General features: G+C 47.5%; 1 protein-coding gene and 1 non-coding gene across 5 annotated transcripts in view; both read right to left on the bottom strand.

Moving 5' to 3' along the window:
• Window positions 1-1,949: 1,949 nt before the first annotated feature.
• LOC125939634 (eukaryotic translation initiation factor 5-like) overlaps window positions 1,950-24,706 on the bottom strand; it is a 33,967-nt gene continuing 11,210 nt past the window's right edge. For 3 of the 4 annotated variants that reach the window (XM_037720241.2, XM_037720242.2, XM_049671165.1), the window contains exons 3-10: window positions 23,908-24,049; window positions 22,771-22,835; window positions 19,748-20,405; window positions 18,322-18,696; window positions 8,025-8,279; window positions 5,856-6,170; window positions 4,106-4,360; window positions 1,950-3,057 (exon numbers count right to left, since the gene is read on the bottom strand). In XM_037720241.2, the coding sequence (XP_037576169.1) occupies window positions 2,926-3,057; window positions 4,106-4,360; window positions 5,856-6,170; window positions 8,025-8,279; window positions 18,322-18,696; window positions 19,748-19,822 (1,407 nt within the window). In that variant the 5' untranslated portion in view covers window positions 19,823-20,405; window positions 22,771-22,835; window positions 23,908-24,049 and the 3' untranslated portion in view covers window positions 1,950-2,925. The remainder of the gene's footprint in view (window positions 3,058-4,105; window positions 4,361-5,855; window positions 6,171-8,024; window positions 8,280-18,321; window positions 18,697-19,747; window positions 20,406-22,770; window positions 22,836-23,907; window positions 24,050-24,706) is intronic. The other variant, XM_037720243.2, reaches the window with a different exon arrangement.
• On the bottom strand, window positions 8,360-18,292 carry LOC119458403 (uncharacterized). The gene is made up of 3 exons (XR_007468023.1): window positions 17,092-18,292; window positions 11,191-11,418; window positions 8,360-9,749 (listed from the first exon to the last, which is right to left on the bottom strand). It is a non-coding gene; the product is annotated as an uncharacterized LOC119458403 (transcript).

Genomic DNA, 24,706 nt, shown 5'->3' with positions numbered 1-24,706 from the left:
GAATCATGTGGATTGAAGACGTGTGCAGTAGTTGGCTGCAAAAATAGTGACTGGCATGTCAACGAATAGAATGAATCTGTGTGGCCAAGTTCGCGGAGGGCTGCTGCAACTGTCCGAACGTGTTACCGGCACTTCGTGATGTACGGCTTTCCTCGAGGATACAGAAATTTGCTCATCCGCCAGCCTTGTATCGCTAACCTTCAAAGAGGGTGCTTCATCCCCAGAACGTCGGCAAGAGTGAGTAGCACTCGTTAAACAATGACAAAGGGAGTAGCGCCGCTTCCTGTCATAGTAAGTTTCGCGCACGTTATCTATACACATCTGTCCCAAATGGCAGGAAAACTTGCACCCACTGTATCGCCGACGTATCAAGAATAAGTGAATGAGCTCAGACTTGAATATATGCGCACTGTATACGCACAATAAATGACGGACTACACCGATGGCACACGAATCGAAGCTGAATGTTTCGCGACGGTCCACAAGAGTAAGCGAGTTTCTAGCTGTAATATACATTTGCTACAAGGTATTACAATGTACAAAACAGCTACGTTTCAAGCCTTGTGCGCAGCAAGAACAAGTCTATCGGAACTGAGCACACCTGCGAGCGATTAGGCAGAAATTAATCAGATAGTGGCCGCACCGAGGAACTTCACTGAGTCAGAAACTGACATGGCACTGCTTCAAAATATTTGCCAAATAAAGAACCAAGAGCAAAACACACTAATCCTGGCTGAATTCATGAGCGGAATGTTTGGATAGCTTGGAATACATATTTGGCCCCGCTTTTAGAACAAGCACCATATACGCTGCTTGCGCCGTTTGGACATGCCTGAATTAGCTCTGAAAGCGCTTTTGCACGTTCTCTGAAGCTGTGATCAAAGCTTTGTGTCGTCCACCTAGTCACCGTCTACGAGATCTCCGAAAACAGAGGTTTTCTAAGCCGCACCGACGTCATACACTTCCATTGTAAACAAGGAGGCAACGGAGGCAGTTGAGGCAAGCAATGGACGCGTCACCACGTGATCGCCGCGAAAAGGGTCAATACATGGAAGTTGGCCTGCTGCGAGGATTTATATTTCATAGAATTGCAACGTCATGCGGCAGTGACACCCATGGCAGCATAGCTAATGAGCAGATGATGTGGGCAACAAATAAACCCCCCCGCTGGTGGGGAACATTTGTAGCTCTGGAACAAGCTATATAGCAATCAGCATACATACGAGCCTAGACTTATTCAGGTTGCAATGTTATTTTTGAAACTGAATTGAAACAATTTGCAACAGGAATGTCTCCATATGGAGACTTTTAATTTGTGTATGTATTTGAATACATACACGAATATGTTAAGGAACAGCCATTTGCAACATCAATAATGCTCGTGTCCTAGTATTCCCAATGTTATCAAGTTTCCAGCATTTCATTCCACACTTTCAAGTGTTAAAAACACGAACACCAAGATCAAGTACTAAGCAGTTTGTTCACACAACCGTCACTTCAGTGCACAAATTGGTAATGGTCAAGGGCTACTATTTAAGCGACATATTAGTTTGCTCCACTTTGCAACTTCCCAAGTTTTATGTCCACCGCCAGGATGAAATTCAAAGCCCTTTCTGCTCAAGCTTACAATAATGCACATTTTACAACTTGATATGCTAAAGAACTAAATTTACTGCAAGCATTTAATTCAGAAAACAATGTCATATAGGACAATATTGGACTTATTTTAATGTGTGCACACCCCTATCATGCATAGCCAAATAAGAGGTTGGAAGTGAAAATTCCAAACTTCGAATGAAGCAGGATATCTGGTATGGATGTGGTTGTGCCTCTTTGTAGCAAGCACACCCTCACATTGCAAGTACATAGTGAATTGGGCTTCACATGAAACCACCACAAAGGTACCACACTTGTTCGTGTAATCTCTTCCAGAAATGCAAGCCACTCCCAAAGTGGTGTGAATAAATTTTATTTGTAACATGAAATTCTCCATACCACAATACACAAATTTACTTAGGGGACGAAGAAAGAAGACTTATTTTTTTTTGCAATTGCACAAAGAGCGTTGCAGCTTATTCTCGGTTGCGGACAAAAAGTGGACACGTCCGAAACAAGAAATCAAATACATTTTTTTATTAAAATAAAAAAAGGCATATATAGTGGTAAAGAATTAGAAAACAAATTTGCCATGCAACAGCACCAAATCAATTTTCTTTTTGTCTTTTGCCTTCCTTTTCTCCCCTGACATTTCTTGACCATTTTCTCTGTTTTAAAACTAAAAAAAGATGCCCCCTCCCATGAGCGAGACATCAGCGAGTTGCCAAATTTTACGTTAAAACCCCGCATTTTCTTTTTGTTTCCTTTTTTTTGAGTTCCCCCCTCTCCCCTAGTATTCTAAGAGAGGCCAAGGTTCATTGCTTCGCCGCTTTCCTTGTTCGCAAAGTGCCACAGACCATTTCTTTCCAAGCAAGCGACCATGTCCCTTTCCTTTTGTAGAGCCCGCCAAATCATACCGAGGGGGGAAAAGTGAGCTGCTCAAGTTTTGCCTTGTCTTTACTCCCGCATACGAGACAGAATGCGAGAATGAACACACTTCTCCACAAAGAGTTCACAGACTGGGAGGGTTTGTGCAGAAGCAGAGAGAGAGATAGAGGTCATTGACACAACGACTGGAAAAAGAGACGGCTGGCCAAAAAAAAAAAAAGGCATGCGCACAGAGGAAAGGCGAAAAAAAAAAAAGGCAGGAAGGGAGCCAGCCCAGGTGGCATGTCGTCACTGCGCCAGCAAGATGCACCGACTACACAGGAAGAACGGAAGACGCTGTAAAACAGATGCGAGGAGGGCAGCAAGCAAGCCGGACAGCCGGCAAGGTCGCTGCGCACGACGCCAGCGGACAGGGAGAGAGAAAAGAAATGTGGCCGCCTCCTAGATGGCGTCGATGTCGATGTCGTCCTCGTCTGCCCCCTTGGCCGGTGCGGCCTTGTTGGCAGGTGGTGCCTTGGGCTGTTCCTTCACCTCCTGGATGCTGGTGCTGATGTGACGGTCCGAGTAGACCACCTAGAGAGAGAGAGAGAGAGCACAGCAAATTAACATTAGGCTCCTAGTCTGTGTGAATGGAGTGTGCACACAGTGTGGGAGAACCGGAAACACAGCAAGTCATTGTTTTTTGCAAGAGAGATTCAAGGGTTGTTAATGACTTGCAAGGCCCCGAAAAGGATTTTCAAAAGACTTGCATGAAGTGATCGCTTCAGCACAAACAAGTTATTTACAATGCGCAGAAATTATAAGTGGTTCCAGATTCAATTTGATAGCTGTAGTTCCTTTAACATTCTCGTGTAAGGGTTGTAGTCAAACACCCCCTTGAGCAATGCAGGAACGATAGTGTACGCATAAACAGTGAAAAGCCTCATGTGTGGTACACATACACGGCAGCATGCAGCTGTGCATGCAAGACGGCATGGCTCAAAAGTGCAACAGCACAAATCGTAGGGCCCCATAGAAAAAGTCGCAGTTTCACCCAAAAGGCGAAGCATCAATTGCGATATCAAATTAGTGGACAGCTATATGAAGTAAGGATAGTGTGAAAGTTGCCCCTAATCTTTTTTCTTGTTTAATTTGACCCGCCAGGTAAATCAAGTCTGTCAATCTTGTCAGGGTCAAATTAACCGAAGCCAACTGTACTAGCCAGTGGCGCACCGACGGGGGGGGGGGGCAGAGTTAACCCCCCCCCTTTTGTTTAACCCCTTTTCTTTCCTTGCGCTTTTGAGTACTGCACTAAGATGCAAGACGCACAATCGTCTGCACACTCGCAAAAAGCGCATTTTTTTGACAATTTCTCGTGAACAAATTGAAATTAGTGCTGTTTAGATGGTACTGGCAAACTGTCAACCCCACCCCTGGCAGAGATCCTGGGTGCGCTACTGGTACTAGCCACCATTCCATCGCTGGCTGGACCACCACAGCAGCCTCCCACAGGCACTAGTGCCAAAGCTTCTGACAAAGAATTAGCAGAATTCTTTGTCGTAAACTCTGCTACTGCCTTCACATCAGAGTGAGGGCAGCCCCTGCACCAAGGAAGCAAAGTACGTAGCTCCACCGCACTGACCTCGACGTTCTCGTCCTGGGAGTCGTCCCCGTCGCCCTCGGAGGAGCTCTCCTCTTCCTCGGCCTCCTGGAGCCACTTGATGAAGGGGCGTGCCCGGTCGTGGATCTCCTGGGCCACCTCGCGACTCACATACTTCTTGGAGACACGCTTGGACCAGTCCAGGAGAACCTCCTCCTCCACTATGTCCTGGTCGTAGAGCAGCTTCAACAGGTGCGGCACTCGCGGCAGCAGGGCTGCGCTGTACTCCCTCACCACCTGGAACACAATACAGACTTCACGGTGACGCAGGGGACAGGCCGTCTCCCAACTGCAAGATGCGTGGGGAACAACCACTTCCACCAAGTCAATGCGACTTGGTACAGTCGAAACCGACGACAACGAAATTCCAAGACTACGAAATTCTTGAGACAACGAAATATTTTCGTATCCCCTGCGAACACCCATGGGATGCAATACATTTCGTACCTCTCGACAACGAAATCCTGCTAAACTGCAATCCCGCAACAACGAAAATTGACGTGACGTTTTCCCACACATTACCTACTTGCGTAAAGTCAGCAGACTTCACAATATGCTCAAATCCCTTTGCTTCACACTTAAATTGTGTAAAGCCCCACTCGTCTAGACTGCTTTTTCTTTTATGTACAGTTGCATTGGCGATGCAACTGTACCCCCCCCCATTTTCGTTATCGAGGTTCAACTGTACACGCACTTTCAAGGGAGCTAGCAGTCTTTTCTAGTGTCGTGATGCAAGCGTCCCTGGACTAACATGACGCATGATGTTAGTACAATGACATTTTCTCAGCCGTTTCTAGCTGCCCTAGGCCAAAGACTAAAAGCATAAACCTGACTGATTGAAGGGTTTAATGTCCCAAAACCCTTATCTCTTATCACAAACACTGAAATTGAGCGCTCTGGACTAGCTTTGATTACATGCTGTTCTTTACCCTTCAGAGGGTCATGCACCGAAAGCATCTTTTTTTGTGTTCCATCCCCATCTAATGTAGCAACTATGGCCAGGAACCAAACTTATGTTAGCAGTGAGGCATTATAAATCATGATCTGCTGCAGAAAATGCAGACCTCCCAACAGGATTCACATGACACTGTGACCATGAGCTTAGCATTGTGCCCAAAGTGAGACTTCAATGCTTTTCCTTTACAAAGAGCACATTAACAAACTGCAAACCTTATACCAAATTTAAGAATGCAGTGGCGGCTAGTGACTTGTCTAACTTGAGAGAGAATTTTACAGATGCACCAACCAATTACATTAGCTCATTTCCGCGATGTCACCACAGCAGAGGTGCAAGTCGCAACATCGCTGCCTATCGGCAAATACCATGTTTTCTCACGTATAACCCGCACTGAAAATAAAAAATTTACCAGTAAAACTGATGTGCAGGTTCTATGTGAATTTCGCTCTGTGTCACTTAGCAACGCACACAGCGCTGCAGTAAAGCCACACCTCAGGGCAAGGTTTTCCGTCATCCAGTTTAGTTATCTTCTAGGGCAAAGGTTCTCAAACTGTGTTCCACGAACGGCATCTTAGGGCACCGTGAGCAGTCAGAATTAGACCCCATCCTGTTTTTCCCCACTGCTTGCAGAATTTATCAATCTGGAGAAATTTTGCAACTTTTAATGAAGTCATTGATTCGGAACAAAGGGGACTGGGCAGGCGGCACCCTGGTACACAGAAATTTCAAGGGGGGCGGAGTAGGGCAAGCAGGCCGAACCGAGGCGCAACTGACCTGCTCGATGCCCCCGAGGAGGTACCGCTGTGCCCGATGGTTTCCGTGGGTGAAGCGCAGCAGCAACGCCCGCTGCCCCGCCACCTGGCCCAGGATGTTCTCGTCAAACAGCAGCTCACACAGCACCAGGGGGGCCTTGTCCCGAACCTCCAGGCGTTCGGCCTCGCCCACCACCTCTTTGCCATCCAGGCCAGACCCCTTGCGGGCCTTGACATAGTTGTAGAAGATGTCCATGCGCTCCTGCTCCGTCTTCTCCAAGTCGTCGTCCAGCATCAGACCTTTGGCACCAGCTGTCAGGGCCTCCAGCCGACGAGCCTGGTGGTAGCCATCAAACAACACCCTTGCAGCAGTCCAAATTGCAATTTCAAAATGAACACGAAAAACTGATCTGGAGGGGAAATGGTGCTTTTGGAGCAGGTGGCCTTTTTTTTTTTGCCTACAGTACGAATACATTTAGCATGAATGCTTGAAGATGCTTTTTTACCGCCATGCATTTTCTTTTGCAACTTGAGTAGCGCTCTGCCATGTATAACATGTTAATACAGTCAACGACCGATTTTCCGGACACCCAGAAGGAACGTTCGGCGGCTCCCAACGAGCTGCCGGAAGTCGGACGGAAATCGATTGTTGCAACACCTGGGGATGTATTCTGAAACGTTCCACTTCAGCGATAGTTTGCCTAGGCGACAATTTCACCTTCAGGCGCGCGCTGATTGGCCGTTTTAGCAAAATTGGATGAGCCGATTGTCTGGTTGAGCCCGACGTCGTTCAATTTTGCTCAACCAGCCAATCGGTGCGCACCTGAAGGCGAAAGGCAAACTATTGCCGAAGTGGAACGTTTCAGAATACCTCCCCTGGCGAGTGTGCGAGGCACTCTCGCCACTTCCGGGGCTGGAGTTTTTCCCGATTTGGCCGCCAGGAGCCAAATTTTTCGACACCAAGGGTCGAGCGTCTGCCGCGGGTCGAATTTCGTCGCTTTGACACCAGTTTTCCGCTCCATGTATCCCGGCCTTTACGCTGCGAAGCATTGTGTTGAAGCATACCAAGAGCAGAAAGGGGCAATTGTCATGGGACACTGTTTGTACAGGTGCTGACATTTTTCGGACTTGTTGGCTATTCCAGACTTCGTAAATGCACCGTAAGGGTGCCCATAGAGCTAATGCATTTTCGCGACTGATTTTTCAGACAAATTTAGGCTCCAAAGTTCGATTTTCCGGACTAAATAGCTCGTTTCAAGCCACGCTACGCGATCTTGGATGCCAACATGTTGAATTTTCCGCTGGCTTGGCCCAATTCCAGAGGCCTGCTCTATAGCCTGCAGGATAAATACACTATCAATAGAGAGCACGCACCATCCTCACATTTCAGAGGCCATGCCACCGCAATACTTCACGTAAGCTTCACCGCGATACTCCACGTATCTTCACCACATAAAACTGCTGTATTGAGGCGAAGCTGACTTTTGGGAACCGCCATCATGCAATACACTGTGCTTCCCGAGCTTTAAAGCCATGGGCAAGAATTACAAAGGCGGAGTCGGCACCATAGCTAACAGCGGCGAATTGTTAGAATGAAAAACACGGCATTGAACAGCAAGAAGCTCAGTAGCAAACATCGAAGCAGCTAGGCCTAGCGTTGCCGCAGTGGTGGCTACAGCTGTCAGCGGATTTGCATACAAGAGTGCCAGTTCAAGGCAGCAAGATAATAAGTATAGCAGCAATGGTGGCTTCGATTATTCCGTTTCGGACCTGCAGCCATGGCAACAAGTCCACAAAATTGGATGACGAAGGTTTCTTGCGTCCGAAATTTCAGACGTTCTTATACATTGACTCTATGGGGTACGTGGCAGTCCCACGAAGGCGTCCGAATTATCGGGCAAGTCCAACAAATCGGGCATCTGAAAAATCGGTCGTTGACTGTATTAGTTACCATGATTATATCAGCAATAAACAGTCAATTGACTTCATTATATCCACGCCCATTATATAAAGTTCTGGTGAAACTTTGGAGAGGATGGCATCAAAAGATGCTCATTATTGAAATCGGCAAGGAGTGTTAACGCCAGAGAACATGTTATCTTTAGACTAAGGGCAGCGCTGTGCTCCGCTCGTTCAAGGTGGAGTCCGTGAGGGTGACTATGGGGGTGACTCGTAGGTAGGGTTACTGCACCTTGGCGGCCTCACTGGTGTCCTCGGCCCAGTCATCATCGAGGTCGTCGCCCCAGTCGTCATCCTGCGGGTCAGACTCCTGCTGCTGGGAGCCGTCCTCGCCACCACTGCCGTTCTGCAGCTTGCCGGAGGCATCGGTGGTCGAGCGGCGCTCATCGCGAGACTTGCGTTTGGTCTTGCCCTTGGCGGCCCCAGCGTCCTTGGCGGCGGCAGTAGCTGCCGCCACAGCTGCTGCCTGGGAGCCCTTGGGACCCTCCTGAAAGACAGGCAGGTGGGAATGGACAATGCCATGGTAACTATCACAATGGCCCCTCGGCAAGATAACACCAGCCCACCCAAAAATATCAAAAGAGGTGACTTGCTTTAATTTTGACCCTGACGGGAGAGACGTAATTAAAGTTCGTGGGAAGAAATTAACTAGCAGCCCTTCTGTCCAAAAACCAGATTTTGAGTGTCACTTTCGTTCCCAGTGTGTTCCCGCACCTAGCAGCAAATTTCCATTGAAAACGTCCATCTAAAGAATGAAATGCTGTGGCATATCGCTGTTTCAAAATGGCACCCGGTTCTGATCACCTGCAACTTCGAAACTGCAAGTACAGCCGTCATTTTTTATTCGAGAGCTTGTGACATGTTTACTACCCACGAGACAGCCCTATATTCTGCATAAGACATCAAAGCATTCTAGTTGTCTGAAAGCATAAATTTTGGAAACTACTGTGGCATGTCTCGGCATTACGACTACACATCAGCCACACATAGCCGTAAAATTACATTATCTGTGTCGCTTCAACTGAAAAAATATGATGTTTGAAGGGTAGAATGTCACCACGAACTGTTTTCTTCTTTCTGGGGTTTTACGTGCCAAAACCAGTTGCGACTATGAAGCACGCTGTAGTGGAGGGCTCCGGAATAACACTAACTGTTATCAGCAATCAGCAAAGTGTAAAGTGTCGTTGAACCCTGATCTGATAACAGCGTAATAACCACCGATCCATTGCAACGTTGCGTGGCGGCAGCGCGGGGCACATGAGTATTGACAGTGGCAACAGGAACGCCTGAGCACCTGTTCTCATGGTAGAAGGGAATTAGATGGTCACACCAAATTGTTTAAATACAGTGGAATCTCGATACGACCTTCACGGGAACCAGAAAGTAAAACGTATCATTCGAAAATCGCATTACCTGACCATAATCGTATATAGAAAAAGGAAGTTATCACGAGAAACGTATTAAGCAGAATTGTTTCAAGGAGATTTCACTGTAGGTGTAATGCACGGACAATTATGCAATAACGGGAGTGCCGCTGTCGTAGCATCTGATGTTACACCTCCCAGCGCCTGTTTTTACCAAGACCGAGTTCAAAGCGTTTGTTATAACAGTACGGCGATTAAAAAGACGTTCATTATATTTGAAAGCACTTTCATTTGGCAGGGTTGGAAAATTGTGAATACACTGAAATGTTGTGGTTATAACCGGTACATCCTTATAATTGGGACCATTATAAGTGGGTTTACCTGTACTTGCCCTATTCTAACACGCCCCTGAATCAAGCGCACTTTCTATGTTTTCGAAGTAGGAAACTAACATAGAAATGACATTAAATCTCATAAACAAAGTAAAATCTAATGCACACTACATCTTTTAGCAAGAAAAATGGGCAAGGGTCTAATGTGTGTTGCACAATGGTGGCCGGTTTGCTAAAATGAGCTCCCTGCAAACATTGATGCTATGCAGTAAAGCAGGGGTTCTCAAGCATGGTCGCTCCAGGGAACCCTGCTAAGCTCCATGAAGCGCCAAGGAACGCCCCGAATTAATACGTATGTCCTAAATAACTGAATGTCGAAGGTATCAAGACAACAGACAAATGCTTAACTACGTCAACACGCTTTTATTTACGCAATGAATCGGCAAATCCTGTTTATATTTAGCACAACACCAGTGCGGAAGCTGAAATTCTCATCATCTCATAACTGGTTAGCGCTAGCAGCGGCGAAGGCCTCGCGCGCGTACATCCCGATTATTTTTTCGCCAGTCAGCTGCTCGCCAACAAATTGTCCGTCCATCGCGATGTAGCCGGTGCTCTTAATCTTCGACAGCTCTGCACTGAGTCGAAGCAAAACTATTTCTTGCCGCAACCCGCTGCGGACGAAACCGCAGCCGCTATCGACGCGATCATGGACGGCGACCTTGCGGTTCAGAAGGCAGGCGGCCGACGCACGCACCAAGTCAAAACGAAACTACCGTTCGCTGCAAGGAGTGCGGACGAAGCCGCGGTCGCTATCGACGTTACCATGGATGGCGACTACGCAGTTGTGAAGGCACGCAGCTGACGCGCACATCGAGTAAAAACGAAACTACTGCTTGCCGCAACCGCTGCGGACGAAACTGCGGTGGTTATCGACGTGATCATGGATGGCGACTACGCACAGGGCGAGACACACGATGCGATTTTGCGTGCGATTCGTCGTACGACACGCCGCATCGGCCGCCGCACTCAACAAGTTTTCAACATATTCTACTGCAGGCGGCGGCGGACCGCCGCCGCCGCATGCGACCAACGTGTTGGATATAAAAGGCATGCGGCATGCCGTCAATGCGGTGTTACGCGCGGCGATAAACGCAAGAATAAAGTCTATAAGGGCACAATTAGGCACGAATCGCTCCGGCGTTGCTGTCAAGTGCCGCGTACGATTGCCGCTGAGGACCATGGCGATGCGGACTGCGCCGCTTCGTTTCGGTTGGACGCTAGCGCCGTTCTTTCTCTAACGGCGCGTATTTGAAACGTTCCGCGCATTTTTTTTCTTCATTTTTAAATTCCTCCAACGTATACGTCAGTGCGCACGCAATCGGCACCTACGCTATCTACAAACGGGAGAAATGCGCATGTTGGTAAATTACGGCCTCCGAGATTCAAGTACGAAAGCTTAGGCGCGCTGCCCGTTTTCGGAGGTTGGATGGCTACAAGCTGTTTGCGGATTTATTGCCCAGTTCGCGCGTTGCTGTTACGCGCTGTGCTGTGCTTTTTGACACACGGGCATGAATAATGGAGGTTCTGTGGATCGAGCGCACCTCGTTTTCGCCGTTTTAGCCACTTGGTGACGCGGAAACGCGGAAATTTATCAGTCGCTCGCGGAACCCCAAGGTTCCGCGGAACCCACTTTGAGAACCCATGCAGTAAAGCATATGAATGCCACGAAGGTCGTTTCGGTTTTGTGCCTGATGAAGAGACTCGCGCAGTGCCACATGCGCCACAGAGCCCCTTGTGTTTGATGCTGCTGAAGCCAGCGTTATACTTTGTTCTCAGCACAACAGGAGTGCAGAGTGCCGTGAATGGCAGCTGGTAGATCAGAATAAGCAAGTGGGTCTGAAACCGATCCTGAGAAATTGGTGGGCGACTGCATTTTTATTCGTATAAAATGAGTTTTGCCCTTCATCATCATCATCATCTGCCTATATTTATGTCCACTGCAGGACGAAGACCTCTCCCATGCGATCTCCAATTACCCCTGTCTTGCGCTAGCGTATTCCAACTTGCGCCTGCGAATTTCCTAACCTCATCATCCCACCTGACTTTCTGCCGTCCTCGACTGCGCTTCCCTTCTCTTGGTATCCATTCTGTAACCCTAATGGTCCACCGGTTATCCATCCTACGCATTACATGGCCTGCCCAGCTCCATTTCTTCCGCTTAATGTCAACTAGAATATCGTCTACCCCCGTTTGTTCTCTGATCCACACCGCTCTCTTCCTGTCTCTTAACGTTACTCCTAAGATTTTTCGTTCCATCGCTCTTTGTGCGGTCCTTAACTTGTTCTCGAGCTTCTTTGTTAAGGGGGGAGGAGGGGATGAAAAATAACTTTTTTGTTTCTTGGCAGAAAGGGCTGAAATTTGGCACACACGCTGTACATTGCAATAGAGGAACAAATCCAACATTTCATTAGGATGTCTTCATTAGTTTTTGTTTTATAAGAATTTACAAACGTTTACAAGTTCCTTGCTCGTGGAAAGCCTGGCACAGTAACGAAACATGGTACGGAACTGGGAATACTTTGTATGTTTGCCCAGATGTCTAATCTATATCAAGACAGTGTTAGATTTTTTTTTTTAGTGTCCTTATAATTTTTTACTCAACATGACATGCATGTAACTTGTGCTTGACTGCATAGAGCCATGCAGTAATTGTGAAGTAATTAAATAATGGAAAAATAAATGAACATTTCAAGACTGTCTTGATGTGCAGCACAGTTCATGGATCACAGCAAAACAAACTGGATCAAAATCGGTCCAGCCATTGTTGTGCTATGCTTTCCACGAGCAAGGTGACCGACCAAAAAAACACTATTGAGAAAACGAGCTGCAAAGTTTTGCAAGCAGTGCAGGTTTATTAGAACGCATCAGGGCGGTAATTTTTGGCATCAGTGCTGTCAAGCATCTTCTTGCACCTTTGCCTCTTCGTTTGGTGGGCTTTGAAAATTTAATAGCCTGGCTAGTACATCAAATTGAACTTCCGTTCAGTTGCGGACATCGCGCACGCTGCATGCTCGCGATTCTGCCGTCACCGCTGACGCGAAACGCGGCTCGAGGCGCGTCTGAATGGTGCGCTGTTCGGGCGACTATTTGTCCGGTGAATTTTCGGATATTACACTGTAGCTCGTCGACGGTTGGGGCTCGCTCAAAGGCGGCGTGTTCATGTCGCACGATGCATCAAACTAAGTACACCGTCTTCGCCGGCGATGGTGACCTTCGACCCGCGTCGATACGATCTCGGCTGGTTCGCGCGGCCGTACGCCGAGGCGCGGGAGCTTCCGTTGGTGCGTCTTCCGTCGACTGCGTTATTGGTACCGATGGCACAGGGCGATTGTCGGTTTCGCTGCTTGAGTCACACGGTGCAAGATAGCGCGGCACGTAATCCACAGTGCAAGGTAGCGCGGCACGTTCAGTCGGGTGCTCCTCCGCTAATCGCCATATTTTTCTCGCCGTAGGAGACTTGCGCTTCCGTATTCCGAAGACGTGCTTCGTCCAAACTTTCTTCTCCAACAAGCGACGATCCTTAAGGGGAGACACGGCTCTTAGGAGCCGAAAATTTGCCCAAAAATCGAGTTTTCAGAATTGTAATTTTTGTGTTCCTACTACCATCCCGCACCTGCCTGCAACTTTTTATTAAAAAATACCACGTATTTACGGCGTAACAGCAATTCAAAGATTCGTTGGCACACCCACAGACCTTTAAATTGTGGACAAATCGCACTTATTTCGGCTGCCTGTAACTCGCGAACGGCTCGCTCCACCGCGGCCATTTTGGTATCGTTGGAAAGCTTGTGCGTTTGGCTTCTTTTTATCACTCGGTAAGCAACCCTGTTGTCGCCGCCTTCACAAATAAAACGGAAAAAAAAAGTGCCCATAGAAAGTCGTCATTGGCCAGTTGGGATCACGTGGCTAAGATGGCGTCACCTTATTGGCTTAGGGCACTGGATTGAAAAATCTGGCTGGTAGAGGCGCCATTTTGCCTTTGGTTGCGACCGCGCTACGACGAACATGCCTGGAGGACCGAAAAGTTCCACACTGTGTATCAGTTCGGCCGAAAGCGAGCGAAAAATAAGAAACGCGCTAAGGGCACGACATCGCGGGACACTGCAACGGATCAGCAAGCGACCCTCGTCGCTAAGACACCCGACAACGGCGATGGAGGTGATAGCGGTTCGACATCGCGCGGCTCTACAACGGGTCAGCAAGCAACTCGCGGCGACGCTGGTGATAGCGATCTACAGAACGACGGCTTCCTTGGCACCGACTCCGGCCGTGTGATAGTTGCGGCTCGCGGCGACGCTGGTGATACCGATCTGCAGAACGACGGCATCCTTCGCGCCGATACCGGCCGTGTGAGAGTTGACGCTAGAACTGTCACGAGCAGCGAAATAGCTCAAGTGAGTGCCCGTGATCAAGTCACGCTTGATAGACTCGAGTCGACGCCGGCAACAGCGCGAAAGACTGCTGTTTTCACTGATGCAAGTGACGCGTCATCGGCCTCAGCCGTGGACAATGCTGCTTTATACGCGATTGTTGACCTGAACCTTCTGAATGTGCTGCTCGCTGCCCTGCAGTGCAAGGTATGCGGAGGGTGTGCGAAACTAGTCACGGGCGACCGTGACTACGGCCTCGCCAAGAAACTGGTCGTGTTGTGCGAGAATTGTGGTGAAGTTGCGGCGCAATGGAATTCGCGCAGAGTTGATGGTGAAAAGACATGTAATCCATTTGAGATTAACATGTTAGCCACACGTGCAATGCTCAGCAGTGGAAATGGCCAAACAGCCATGAACGACATCTTCGCGTCGATGGGGCTTTCGCGCCGGGGGCTCCACAATAAAACGTTTCAGCGCCACCTGAAGAAGACGCTAGAGCCTGCTGCCACCCGAGCTGCCGCGACCGTTATGACTCGGTGCGCGAAAGAAGTCACTGAACTGTATGATGACATTTGTTTTGGACACAAAAAGAACATTGCCGTGTGCTACGACGGAACTTGGTTGACAAGGGGACATTCCTCACATATTGGTGTTGGAACTGTTGTGGAGCTCTTCACTGGATATGTGCTCGATTATCATGTGATGTCTAACTTTTGTTTGGGGTGCGAGAACGGTCCTAAGCCAGACAGTGAGGGCTACGACCTTTGGAAGTTGAGCCACCAGTGCCAGAAAAACACAAGCTGCAAGTCTGGCCAGATGGAAGTAGAAGCAGGCAAAATCTTGTTTGAGAGGTCGCTTCAGCGACATAACCTTCGTTATACCACCATGTTGTGTGACGGTGACAGCCGCACATACAATGCAATTAGAGAGGCAAAAGTTTACGGATACATTGAAGTAGAAAAAGAGGATTGCGTTAACCATGTCAGAAAACGCATGGGCACTGCACTCCGCAACTTATTACAGAAACACAAGGGTGAAGGCAAACGAAGCCTCGGTGGTAAGGGGAGATTGACAGCTGAGCTGGTCGACAGGTTGGCTATCTACTATGGCCGAGCCCTAAAATCGCATGTTGGTGATGTGGAAGCCATGAGCCGTGCAGTGATGGCAACTTTTTATCATGTGACTTCCACTGACAGTTGCCCAAACCACGCCCTGTGCCCGGCTGGTGAGCAGTCTTGGTGCCCCCACAATGCAGCAAAGGCCAAAGGGGAGCCAGAGCCTAGGCACAAGTATAATTTGCCTAGTGATGTGGCTGCAGCTCTTTTGCCAGTGTACCAGCGCTTGTCAGAAAAGAGCCTGCTGCAGAGGTGCCTGAGGGGAAGGACTCAGAATTCGAACGAGTCTCTGCACTCTGTAATCTGGAGCCTGCTAGCAAAAGAGCAGCACTGGTCTCTAGTTGCAGTACAGGCAGCTGTTGCAGAAGCTGTGCTGCGTTTTAATGCCGGCAACGAGTATGCAGCTGCAGCAGTGCTATCACAGCTGGACATGAATATAACACCCACTGGGTCCAGCAGGGCAAAAGAAAAGGACTTGCGGCGTAGCACAAGTTCTTCCAAAAAAAGGGCAGCATCACTTGGCCTTGCTAAGGCAGTCAAAAAAAAGCACCACGACAGCATGCATCCTGACTACTCCCCTGGTTCATTTTGAGAGATATTGGTGGGGGGTCTGTGAATAAACGCAAATATTTTTGTCCGTTTTCTCATAGCAGCATTTCTGATGGTGTCATAGTCTTGGAGCAACAATATCTCCAGTTTTACTTATCCTATCGCAGTAATTCTTTTTTTGTCTGAAAGGTAGTTAATTGGTGAGTGAAGTAGGCCTAAAATATGAATAAATATTAATACAGAAAATTTCTAAAAATAATAATTTTTCCTGGCAGTTGCATTAGCTTTTTACTTTGAAAATTTTGACATGCTCTAATTGTGGTCCAAATTTGTGAAAAACATTAATTCTTGCCTGGTTGAACCCCTGTATCAACCTAGATCAATTTAGTGTTCAAGCATTTGCCATAATCACCACGAACATGTCATGAAATGTTTTTCCTCGTTTTCTCAAAACGACATTTTTGATGGTAGTGTAGTTTTGGAGTGACGATATCTCTGGTTCTACTTATCTTATTGCAATAATTCTTTTTTTGTCAGAAAGGTGGACAAACTGGGAGTGAAGTGGGCCTAAAATATGAACAAATATCATTACAGAAATTTTGAAAAAGTAATAATTTCTCCAGGGTTTTACTAATGCCTTCTGCTTACAAAAGTTTGGCATGCTGTAACTTCGGCATAAATCAGTTTAGAACATTCATTCTTGTAGCACTGCAACCTCTGATCATTTCAACATCATTTTGATGTGCCAGTCTCCTTCATAACAACCAGCATTGTAGAGAGAAGTTGCCTCCAAATTGGCCTATACAAAAAAACATGAATTGCTTATATTTTGAAAAGTACTTGTTGCATGCGAAAACCAATTGCATATTTGAAATCAGCATGTCAAAATACTGAAGTGATGGAAGTTTGATCAAATTGTGGCCATAAATAAAAAATTTTAAAAAAAGTGGGGTGTCCCCCCTTAACTAAACTGGGCGCTCTCAGAAATCCGAATTCTGCGTGTCAAGTGAAGACGCCGGCATGGTTTGCGAAGCGAACAACTGCGGTAGCCATCTTGCCCGCTGCCGCAGCAGTAACCAATGGGAAGACGCCATTCAGCACGGCAGCCAATCGCAGGCCCGCTTTCATCGGAGGGCCCGTGTGACTACCCCAAGCAGACCCGCGATTCTTTTGTGTTTGTGCGTTTGTTACAAGATGGCGAAGACCGACGAATTGAGAAGCGGAACGGCGAAACTTTGAGCTTTCGAACGATACCAAGATGGCGGCGCTCGGTGGCGGGAAATACGAGATATGGCTCCGTGAACTGCGGTGATTTTGCGCAATTTAAAGCTGTTTTTTCGCCCTGCGCACTGACAAATTAATTTTTTTCGGGCACTTTTAGTGCGTTTCCAGCCAAATCATTTTGATACAGCGTAGATTAGGCGTTGCAGATACCGAAATGCGGGGTTTCCAAAAACCTATTTTTCTCGTGATTTTCGCGATCTGATCCCCGCGTCCCCCCTTAACCTCCAAGTTTCTGCCCCATATGTTGCCCTTATCTGGCAACAAATGGAAAACAGTAAAATTACTGGTGTCATTACGAGACTCGTAAACAAGCAATAAAAATCCGGCATTTTACCGTAACAGTTGGCATGTACGCACAATGTTGGAGAAAGGGTAGACCAAACCTGCTTCAATCTTCACAGGTATTTGCAATAAGGTGTAGCATTTGCTCCCTCAAATAAACAATGTGTACCTTTGCTTTTTCAGTAAGCTAATACGAAAGTATGACACTTCTGCAGCATCAGGCTCCATCACCTGTTTCCTATGAAGGACCACTGCCACATAGACAAGAGTACGAGTTGGATGACATCATGATAATGTCCTTCAATGCAGCACGCAAGATTTGTCCCGTACAGCAAACCCTGCGTTCTGTACTGCCATAAGTGCATGCAGGGACTACACATGTGCACGCAGCTGGCTGGAAGCCAAAGCTGCATGCAATTTAAGGATCAATTTCATTATTATGGAGATTAGAAACCGTAACTATGCAGGAAAGCTGACTTGTGGTGCTCTGAAGAGCTTTAAGGGTGGTGTCCAATACAGTTCTCAAAGGCCACGCTTTTGCTGGCTGCATGCGGCGGAAGTGACTGCGGGAGCCAGAAACATCATAGCATCACGTTTTGGACACCACTCATAGCTTTACGAGATAACCTAGATGAACTTCCAGCCGTATGCCATCATTTTTTCACGACTTTAATCATTGAAATAAAAAAGTTTACCGACGCTTACGATAGTCCCCAATGTGAAATTTGAGCGCAGCTGTACACGTGTCTTCATTTCACGATATATTGGCTGGTGCAGACGATCTGTCTCGTGCGGCACGTTGCGAACAGAGCGAAGTGTGGCACGACTACCTCGCTGATCTAGAGATCATGAGAGCCAGCGCGTGGGTGATGCGTGGCCACTATTCACAGCAACCGCTGCACTACGCTTTTCTTATGCTTTTGCCATATCCTCCTCCGCTTTCGGCCTCATGGTTCCGCTGCACCCTCGCGCCTTTCGTCCCCTGCCGAGATCTGCGCTCATCTTTTGTTGTGCTCGTTCGCTCGGTTACAGCACCGCTAGCCACAGGAACGGGTGTCCGAGAGAGAGCTGTGCCCTAAAACTGACACTTTGCAGACTTTGACAGGTGCTCAGAATTTCCCAGACATTCACCCAGCAAAAGAAACCATTGTCGTCTGCACGAGCTGTTACCTGCGTGGGCGGTGGATTCTTGAGGATGAACGTGTTCAACTTGTGGGCGCCGTCGAGGGTGCCTGAGTGGCCACAGGCGCGGCACTTGGTGGTGATGACACCCTTGCGCTGAAGGACGCTCAGCACTGTCTCCGGGTTGTCGCACGAGGCGCAGAGGACGTAGCGGCGGATGAACCCGTCCAGGATGTCCTGCAGCTTGGCCGCCTCGTGGGCCCCGTTGACAATGTAGCGGTCATTCTTGGCATCCAGCTGCGTCTGGGCGCCCAGCTCGCAGCCAAAGTACTTGGTCGGGTAGGTGGGCGGCCGGTTCAGGGCCTTGGCCACCTCGGTCATGTTGACCAGCACCGTCTTGATGCCGTTGCCCTTGCCCTCCACCTGCACCAGGAAGGGGACAAGCAGCGTGAGTCTCGACATACCCGGAACCTTATGGCAAAACCTACAGGAAGCCCAGTTCAAAGTAGGCCACCATTCTTGCTGAAACAAAAATTTTAAGACAGCAAGAAATGTGTTCCCGTTTGTCTTGTTAAATACATTCCTGTCCAAGCTTCTTTAGAAACCTATTGGCATCTTGCAAACACTTGTGTATGCATTACAAACCAAAACGTAAGTCTTAATACTTTTCTACTTCTACTAATACTTTTTGACCTGTCAACCCTATAAGTCTGTGATACAAGTAGGGAAAGACTACTCGTTCAGCTACTTGTTTGATCACTGCTGTACAGAATGGCACGAGGCTGAGGGGTGTAAACCAGGAACTCAAAAGTTGGTTTAACTTCGCAGCTCATGTTCGTGTTCCACCTGGCAGGGGGGGGCAGAGCGACGTGAAGTTTCTCACTCCCGCCGCGAAGAAATTGTATCGAGAAATGAATTGCTATTTCACTGCTCTATCTTGAGGTTGACAGCTTCATTCGGTTTAAATGGGGCGGAAAAAGCTAGCGCCATCTACACTAGTTTTCTTTGATAACACTTCTGGCAGCTGCCTTCAATGCCTGTAAGAGGAATGCTGCAGTGAAGGGCTCCGAATTAGTTTTCACAACCTGGAGGTTCTTTAATATCCACAGTACACGAGGGCTTTTGCATTCCCACTTCAATCAGCATGAGGCCATGGTGGCCTAAAATTCTTTCTGGGCTTTTACGTGCCAAAACCAGTTATGATTATGAGGCACGCCGTAGTGAAGGGCTCTGGATTAATTTCGACCCCTTGGGGTTCTTTAACGTGCACTACAACGCAAGCACACAAGCGTTTTTGAATTTCGCCTCCACTGAAATGCGGCCGCGGCGGCCGAGATTCAATCCCGCGACCTTGTGCTCAGCAGCGCAACGCCTTACCTGATTGAGCCACCACGGCTAAAATTGACGCAAGCACAATACCATAGACCACCACAGCGGGTCACGAGCATACACCAGACAGGCGAACAGCACCCACCTTGGCAATGATCTTCGGCATCTTGTAGCGGTAGAACTGGTCCGTCAGGCTCCGGTTGACGTTGACGCTCCCCATGGTGATGGTTTGTGGAGGATCAAGCGAGTGCCTCTCAACAGACGGCGGAAGCCGGAACAGAAGACGTTGCTCAAAGCCTCAGTGACGACACTAATCTCTGAGAACCGACGGCAGTACGGCGACACCTAGTGGTCAGAGACCGGGGCAGGGCAGCAGACTCTGCAGAGATGGGGGGGTCGGCGAGGACACCCACGACGACGACGACGAGAAGGGGCAGCGAACGCGAGAGCTAGGGGCCTCGAAGGAGGTCGAGACGGCGATGTCGAGGGAGGGAGGACGGGGAGACAGGGTTGCACGACCGGGCAGACAGGGTTGCTGTCACACGACACGAGTCAACTATGACTCGCGACCACGCAGGGGACGAAGACGGGACACGCGTGGCAATACGGCCGACCCTTTGGCGCAGAGGCGGCAGTTTGGACGAGGAGAGAGACTAGACAGGACAGAACTTGGCTTCAGCGGGGAAGTGCTGATGAACGAGGCGAGACAAGTGCGAGAGAAAAGTGTCGAGAAGAGAGAGAGAGAAAAGACAAGTCAGGACTGGAACGGCTGCAATCTTTGGCGGGGTTTATCCGGGGACAGTCTGGGGATGCAAAAGCATACGACAGGGAAATGCGGAAGTTCGAGGGAACGCAGCACAGAAGGCGCAGCATGATCAGCAGGAGTGGAGGCGCAGCATGATCCAGAAAGGGGGTTAGGGAGAGGGGGAAGAACAAGAAAACAAAAATTAGACATTCATCCAAAGGATCATGAAAGCAAATGTAAAGTCAAGCTGCGGTAGCAGACTGTGCTTCGGAAGCAGTTAATACAATCGAATTTCGTTGTAACAGAGCCACATCCATTACAGTAAAACCTTGTTAATTCAGATTTCACAGGACCAAAAAAAAAAACCTGCCGAATTGACTGAATGTCAAATTATCGAGGTTATCAAGAAAACGAATGCTTGCTACGCCAATCTGCCTTTATTGACTGAATAAAATTTCAACCCTTTCTTATAATTCACGCAAAATCAGTTCAGAAGGCCTCGCGACTATCACACACAGCCGCAGTGCACGTCTTTATACGAGACAAGTTTTGACTAACGCGCGCACATTCGGATAATTTTTTTGCCAGTGCGCTGGTTGCCAACAGATCGTCCGTCCATCGCGATGCAGCTGGAGCTCTTCATCCTCGACGACTTCCACCGTGTTTGTGACATCAGGCACACAGCTTTTGCACTGAGCCATACCGAAAATTGTTTGCAACGACCACTATCAACTCAATCATGGACGGCAACCATGCAGTTCTGAAGGCACAGGGCTGACATGGTGTTATGCATGGCAGAAAATGCAATAATAAAGGCTACAACGGTACAAATAGGCACAAAGCGTTCCGTTTATGTACGACTTCCACTGATGACTACGGCAATGCGGACTCCACCGATTTATTTCGGTCTGGACGAAAGCGGCATTTTTGTTCTTTTTCATCGCACATTGCGGCGTTCAGCTCTAAGAATTGTCCGAATTAACGAGAGCATTTCTATTAAGTAATGCCTACACCAGCTGGGACCAGAGGACAAGTCCGAATTATCCAATTTTCCGAATTAACGAGGGTTGAATTAACAAGGTTTTACTGTATAGAGGCTCAACCATACGGGAACTTTTTAGCTCAGTGTACAGGAGGCAAGCATTAGGTAAAAGACGGCTGATGTCATCACATTACAACTGCTGAAGTGATATTTCAGATAGTGGCAATGATTGGTGGAGGCCAGTGTAAACTGTCATTAAAAAGTTGACGAAAAAATCAATTTGGTGAACTTGAGGGAAAGTCTTTTACTGCCAAGAGAGGCCCCAGATTCACCAGAGGACCTCATTATTGATATTAACACCACCACTGCTACAGCTTCTGCACAATTAAAGTGAAATTCACGCTTTAGGCATTTGACCAGTCATGCTCGCTGGCCTTTGCCTGACCGACATGAAGAAGCTAGTGGATTTGCAGGTATTGCACAATTGGCTTGTTATTTAGTTTCAGCTGGGCGTTTGCGTTCCCATGCCAAGTAGCTATCTCTTCCGACACATCCTGGCAAACAAAGCTCATTAGCCACAAGAGCCGACACGAGTAGCAGGTGAATGTTTAATTCATTGGCTGTGGGAGCGAGATTTCAGACTACCAAGGCTTCCACAAGTAAAGGAAGAGATTCATTTCGCAAATGTGTAGCACTGTAAACTGGCTAAATTCAAGTCTACATGGAAAGCCTGGCAAGAGATTTCTGAACTAAAAAAACAATACCTTGGACACATGATGCCCTCATTCCCAAAGAAAAGAAAAACTGCCAGTTTTGCTCGAAGCATTGACAGCGTCAGCAAAGTTTAGCATTGCGCTTGGACTCCTCGAATTGTGTGCAACGTATACGCAGGTGCGACATTTTTCGCGTGACTCAGCACCTAAGCTGACTCATGCTGGATAGGAGTAACCGCGCCTTGTATATTCTGACGACCCTGGCGTGACCAAGAGCGCTGCCGGTGGTTGCACGTGTCGCACCTCGATGGTGCACGAGGCGAGACCACTGAGAAACCGTGGGTGTGCTTCAAACGCACTGAGTGCCTCAATGGGCTTGCACGCGGGAGATTCTTGAGGGACGTTCTATTTTGTATGTGGTATAATGGCTAGAGAACCGGGCTTCTGTGCTGGAGGTGCCATGATTGAATCAGTTGTCAGACATTTTTATTTGTGTTCATTATTTAATTAGGTATATACACACACACACACACACATATTTATGTCTGGAACATTATGGCAATGCCGACGGTGTCTATACAATTGCTATTGCAATAAAGAATCCTGCACCTGACTGACCAGAGTTATAGCTTCTGTGTGATATCTGGCACCAAGAGCTTGCGCTAAAACCATCCACTAACTGCTAACTGGCATGCAAACGAGCATGGAAGGGCAGCACATAAACTCACCTAATTATTCCGTGGTAGGATATGAAGGTTAACTGTTAATTGCATTACAAAGTGTGTTTGTTCTCCTGAAAAAGAAAAAGACCAAAGGTTGCTTAGAACAACGGTGCCCTGAGTAACAGTGCAATGTGAAGATTAAATGTCCAATACTTTAAAATGTCAAAACCTTTAAAAGGTTTTTTTTTTAAAGTCTACTCATAAAAGTAACATTTATCCATAATAAACTGATTGCAGTATTTTGCCAGAAAGTGGCTCACATGATGCATTAGGCAAGATGTACATGCATAAAGAAAAATTTTTTACGAACCATCATTGCACACTGCTGCTGTAATCAATAACCAGAGTTCTACAGTACAGTTAATACAAACTGATGACTACAGTACGCATACATGATAGCCACGAAATTAGATTAACAAAAATGTTTAATGGCAAACACATTGCTTGGAAAGCTTGTGAAAAAACAGCACCTTTTACCAAGATTTTACTCAGCGAGGTGTCAATGGCTTCTTAATGATTTAAGAAATCCAAGTACCGTATTTTCCAGTGTATAAGACGCTGTTCTTTTCTGAATCTGGTTGGTGTGTCTTATAAAACGGTGCGGTTTATGCACCTGGAGTGGAAATATGTGGCACCATGCATATGCTTGCACGTGACTCGCGTTCACGGAGTGAAACGTCACTGCATTAAAAAAAAAAATTGCCTATGGAACCAACAGGTGTGTCTTATGCAAAGGTACGACTTATATTCCGGAAAATACGGTAAGACCAACCTTATTTCTTTACCCTAGAGCACTCTTCCCGAGTGCTCTCAGGTAGAGAAACTGCAACTGCGAAGTTTCAAACAAAGACTCAATAAACAAAAATAAACCTCGCATTAGAAATAAGACATGGTATTACACATAGATACATGTTTGTAACACCACAACTAGAAGAATAAAAATTGTAAAAAATTTTTGGACAGTGAACTCCTCTCCAAGTTTATCGTAAATTTAATCCTGATCTGCAGCAATTCTACAGTTTAATTAAGGAACTTTATTTTCCCAATGGTTTCCTTGCTCCTTTGAGGAAAATGTTCTGCTTGTTTCAATTATGGACAAGCACATTGCACAACAAATGAGGTGATATGTCTGCTCTGTCTCACCTGTCTTCTCGTTTAGCGTGAAGACGGCCAGTGGTGGTGGTCAGGGTCCCCCGGAAATGCATAAACCTGTCCGGCTCAAGGGTGCAGCTGCTAGGCTCTATCTGTTGCCGGTAGTTTGCTGGATTGCCTCGTCCCAAGAATTCTGAACAAAAGGGGGCACGCCACGATTAGCACACATTAGTACACAGGACTGAGGCATCACATTCAGTCATTAGAAGCCACCATACACTCAATTGGTAAATGAGCCCCTCTCAGTGGAGCTTAATGCTACATAGCGATGGAACACAGGGATAATGCGTGCCGAGAAATTATGCAGATGCAATGTACATGTTAAGACATATGCGAAGAAGTGATATTCGATACAACTAAACGCGATATCTACAGTTAACTGTTTATTTTCATTCTATGCAATGATAAAGTTTATGCAGTACTGAGTACACTGATCGTGAGCTTATGCCAGAATGCAAACACCAAAGCGGGCGGATGCATCGAGCAAACGTTGACGCAACAATGTTACAAGGATGCTTGTGTAAGGAAGAATGGTAATGAGACACATCTAAATACATTCAAGTATTCCACAACCACTGTGGCGCCAGTACATGCCCAGCGGCACATACCCAATGCCCCAAAAACGGGGTGGCGCAAATCCGAAACTGAGGACAATCAAACATTGCATTGAGTATCAAGTGTTATTCCATTAAGAGACCTCTGTGCTTCAGAGATAAATACGAGCCGACGATATGTTCTCCCGAGACCCAAACACATCTATGATAGGTACATATACCTCTTCAAGGTTGTT

Source organism: Dermacentor silvarum, chromosome 7, assembly GCF_013339745.2.
Source record: "Dermacentor silvarum isolate Dsil-2018 chromosome 7, BIME_Dsil_1.4, whole genome shotgun sequence".
NCBI classification, from domain to species: domain Eukaryota; kingdom Metazoa; phylum Arthropoda; class Arachnida; order Ixodida; family Ixodidae; genus Dermacentor; species Dermacentor silvarum.
Note: the sequence above shows the minus strand (reverse complement) of the source record. Positions and strands in the feature narration are given on the sequence as shown.